Consider the following 4,954-nt stretch of genomic DNA (forward strand, 5'->3'; position numbering starts at 1 on the left):
ATAACAATGTTACCAAATGAGTCCATTCGGGGCCTTTTAGCTGTTTCTTTCTCTATCTAACGTCATGTACTTTTATTTTACCGCTAAATAATAATTAACATAAATGAAAATAAAATATTTTAATTAACAAAAAAAAATATTTATGCTTATTAACGATAATTATCATTTCCATACAGTTTTTTGAAACTTTTTGATAACTTATTTTTCTTATTTATTTAACACAAAAATTTCCAAAACCAATTTTTTTTTATATGTATTGAAAATGAGAAGAAATATATAAGTAAATATCGTCATTTTTTGAGTAATCTGTATCTTTATAATTTCAATTTGGCCCGAATGTCTGACATCAAGTTGGCAACATTGCCCCTAAACGTCACAATTTGTTTATCAGTGCGTCAATTTGTGTTGGAACTTTACTTGAAATTATTTTAATATTAAATGTAATCAAAAGACTAATTATACACAATGTCGGAACAAGACGAGACCTACTGTCGTCTGTGCGCCGAACCAACGCCAACGGACCAGCTTATATCGTCCGACGGAGATGTGGGAAAAAATTCTAAAATTTGCACCAAAATGCTGTGGATAAATATTGATATGAATAGTCCATTGCCGAATGCTATATGTTTCTCTTGTTTCGACATGCTGGAACGTACCTGGCAATTTCTGCACAACGTTAGAACGGCCCAGCAAAAATTGAACGAGATTTTCGCTAAGAAGTCCGAGGATGCCACCGCCACTTCAACCAAGACTGATAGCACTTTAGATACTGGAAAACCTGTTAATAAAGACTGGGAGGAGTTTCAAGACACAAAATTGGAGGTAAAAGACGAGTCTCCTATAGATAATTTACAGATTATAACAGTCGATCCAAACTCCTTGATGGACGTTGATTTAAATATAATCAAAACGGAACGCGATAGTGATGATGATGTAGAAGTATTGGGTGACGGTTTCGATTCAACAGACAGCGATATACCACTCCAGTTGTCCGTTAAAAAGAAAAAATTGAAGAAAACCAAAAAGAGCTCGGAAAAATTGGCTAATCAAGAAATAGACGAAGTAACATTGAGTTGGGACAATTATATGTGTCGTTGCGCAAACTGCGATGCTCAGTGTAAGAATATGTCGTTGCTGAGATTGCATTCGTTGCATATACACTCGTGCTGCTGTGTCTTCAAATGCTCGGATTGCGGTAAAGCGATCGGCAGCTTTAGAAATTTTATCAACCATGTACGAGTACACAACAAAGTGTTGAGGTATTATTGTGAATTCTGCAATAAACGATTCACACGATCCGCTTACACCAAAAAACACCGTAACACCGTCCACCGAGATGCGTATCTAACAATGTGTGGTAACTGTGGTGCATCTTTTGATACGCACGAACAGCTGAAAGACCATATACTAATCTATTCGAAGAGCTTAAAGAAACGAACTTTAAAACGAGAGAATGGCGAAACGGATCTAAGATGCAATCATTGCAATAAAGAATTCAAGTCACGAAGCAATTTAGTTCAACACAAGCTTGTACACACAGAACGAAGGAGAGACTTCTCATGTCATGTGTGCGGTAAAATGTTTTACACAAAAGGCACTCTTGGTACGCACATGATGACACATGAAGACACGAAGCCTTATAAGTGTGAATTCTGTCCAATGGCATTCCGTGCTCGTGGCAACTTGCAATCACACGTAAGTTTACATTCAGCAGCTAAACCCTTCGTCTGTGAGCAATGCGGCAAGAGTTTTCGTGTGAAACGTCATTTGAAGTCTCACTCCATCGTTCACACAGACTTAATGCCATATGAATGCGAATATTGCCACAAAGCGTTCCGTTTCAAGACTCGTTTGAATTTACACCTACGTCAGCACACTGGTGCGAAGCCGTACACTTGTATTTACTGCCAACGAGACTTCACAAACGGTTCAAACTTCAAGAAACATATGAAGAGACGCCACAATATAGATACGTCGAAAAAGAAATATAACAATATTGTTAATGAAAAAAGTTTGGATGGCAGTGACGAAGTTAATAGTAATCAGACATAATGATAGATGTAAGCCATTCCATATTAATTTACTCTTTTTTTTTACCAGGAAGACATATTTGATTGCGCTGTACCCTCAGATGTAAGCTTGGGTCATATGGATACTTATCTGGTATCTATATATCAAAAAAAAGGTCGTCACCCATTGCAATATCTTCCATACTATACACTATACATACCATCTGTTTTCGAATATGTTAAAAGTCTGTTATGCAGTATTTTCCAAAGGGAAACTTTGTACAAAAGTCGTTTTCTTGAGTACCTCTGTCCCAGTCGTGTTCCAACTGTAAAGCAGTTGTTTACATGGCTGTGTTTCGGTTTGAAGGGTGGGATATGACAGTGAATTTACAGGGTACTAAATAATAATACCTGAGTCCTCAGGAATGACAACGCATGGGTATCATGAGCGAAACAGTATACTCTGTTATGTCCATGGTACTGTTCATATCTATAGGTGACGGTTACCACTTTCCATCAGGTGTGCCATCAAATGATTTGCCATTGTAAATTGCAAAAAGCAAACGTAATACAAGTTCTGGTAAGTTTGAAAATGAACAGCGCTTTTTAATAGTCCACTTGTATTTATTAATAATTTTATTCAAATGGCTGAACACATTTTAATAGAATCTTGTACATAGGTAGACCATGTCCCAGATTATCAAATTATTTTTAACATTCTTGTCAGGAAGTTCGTTGAGTTTGTCCAGAGCCAAATCCTTAATTTAAGGGAATTTTTACCATGTAACTGGCAACTAATATAATATCTAAATTCATATTTTTATTATTGTTGTTTTTCAATGAAACTTAACGAAATACTGATCAAGTTTTGTTACAATTATCATAGAAACACGTTCTAAATTCAAATTGATCTTTACTCAAACAGATTTGTTTACAAGCACTTTTAAATCGTCACTTTTTTTTTAAATCTACTGAAGGGTTCAAAGAGTTGTTATCTGTTAAGAAGAGACCGCAAGAAACTCGACAGTTATTTATTTAATTTATTTAAATTTAATATGGAAACATGTAATATCTAGAACATATAAATAATAAATACATCCATAACATATTTCAGTAATGTTTCCACAATAAACTTACACGTTAAATAAACAGCGGGTCCACCATGATATGAAATTCCGAAATTTCGGACTCAATTTCGTGTTTTTGTTTATACCAAAATCGGACCAATAAATGGAGTTTGACATTTCGTTCGTCATACATCCTATCGTAAAAGTCCAAAAGAACGATATTTTAACATTTTTAATATTTCCAAACGGCATGTATTGTGTAATTTTAACATCGAATTTCTGTTTCGTTTGGCTCCGAAATTTCGGAAAACATTTTACGGTAGGCCCTCAGAAAAAAAATTATTTGTCCATAGTCTCACTGAATGTCAAACGTGACCATAATAAATTCATTTATTACAATATATGTTATGGTCGAATTTCGATCGCTGACTGACCATTAATATCTATCTACTATCTGTTGTCCCCGGATTTACATGCGTAACGTCTTGTTTCCCCCCCTAATTTGGATTCAAAACTCTTCACTTAGCGGATGCTTACGTTATAAAATTTAAAAATGTGTTCAACGAAAAAAAACGCCATCAGTTGTGGCAATACCAGTTATTTTAGTTTGAAAACTAAACTACTAAACCGATTTTGATGAAATTTCTATACGACCAATCTGTAAGTATATCCTTTCGGATAAAAAAAGGATTTTCCAAATCGGTCCACAACTGACGGAGTTATGAGGTGACAAACTTAAAAAGGTTACAAGCGTATTAAGAATCTCCTTTTTAAATGCACGCTTCAAGGGGTCTATTTTTTGATGGGTGAAAATAGTATGGTAACCCCGCCTGCGCTAACGGGATACTCTGGTGGAGCACCAGTGAAGGGTGATAGATGAGAATGAAAACAGGCCAGTTAGCCCATCATGATGAATTCATCAGGAATTAACCATGATAGTATAAAGGGGGAACCGCGAGGAGGTCGACCTGGTTGGTGGGTATATTGCTAGGATTCTCAGTCTAAATTACTAACAACCCCTTTCCCCCCAAACGCTCCAGGGGGTCGCCCCGCACTACACTTGGTTACTGGTCCGTATTAGTTGAAATTATAAACGGTTAACTGTGCGTATGTTAGTCGAATCCCATATGAGGGCGCGGCTTGACCCCTCGCTAGTCACACTAGAATGCTTACCTTATTATCAACCGACTTCCAAAAAGGAGATTCACAATTCAGTCGTATTTTTTGTTTATGTTTGTCACCTCATAACTCCGTCAGTTGTGGACCGATTTGGAAAAAAATCTTTATTTTAAAAGAACATACTTGCATATTGGTGACATAGTTTTTTTTTTTTTTTATTTAATTCACTAGTAGTTTTTATTCACATTGTCGCATTCTTTACAATAGATATTTACTCCCTTTAGTCCTGTATAAAAATAAAAATGTAAAAACTTTTTTTTTATACACAACTTAGAAGGGCAAACAAGCTGACGGCCCACCTGATGGAAAGTGATAACCGTCGCCTATAGACGTGAGCAGTACCATGGACATAACAGAGTATACTGTTTCGCCCATGATACCCCCCATGCGTTGCCATTCCTGAGGACTCGGGTGTTATTCCTCTGTACCCTGTAAATTCACTGCTATATCCCACCCTTCAAACCGAAATACAGCCATGCAAACAACTGCTTCACGGTTAAAACACGAATGGGACAGAGGTACCCAAGCAATCGACTTTTGTACAAAGTCTCCCTCTGTAAACTGCTCGTAGCAAAGCGAAATCTACTTGCAGACACAAGATTGTAATTTCGTAATATTTTGAATCTAATCTGTCTACATGATCTCGTTGGTCCACGTGTCTTATTCGTTTCACAAGTATATTTTGTAGTGAACTAAATA

The 4,954-nt window shown here is 36.3% G+C and overlaps 1 protein-coding gene across 1 annotated transcript; it reads left to right on the plus strand.

Annotated features, from left to right (window-relative positions):
- Positions 1-359: 359 nt before the first annotated feature.
- On the plus strand, positions 360-4,954 carry LOC113522164 (gastrula zinc finger protein XlCGF26.1-like). The gene has a single exon (XM_052898345.1). It carries the CDS (start codon positions 466-468, stop codon positions 2,050-2,052), a length of 1,587 nt encoding a protein of 528 aa, XP_052754305.1. The 5' UTR covers positions 360-465; the 3' UTR covers positions 2,053-4,954.

This window comes from Galleria mellonella, unplaced genomic scaffold, assembly GCF_026898425.1.
Source record: "Galleria mellonella isolate WM207_F2 unplaced genomic scaffold, CSIRO_AGI_GalMel_v1 utg424, whole genome shotgun sequence".
Classification (NCBI taxonomy): domain Eukaryota; kingdom Metazoa; phylum Arthropoda; class Insecta; order Lepidoptera; family Pyralidae; genus Galleria; species Galleria mellonella.

Bases quoted from the DNA above. Each gene is read 5' to 3' on its own strand.
- LOC113522164 (XM_052898345.1), top strand. From the start codon at position 466: ATGTCGGAACAAGACGAGACCTACTGTCGTCTGTGCGCCGAACCAACG.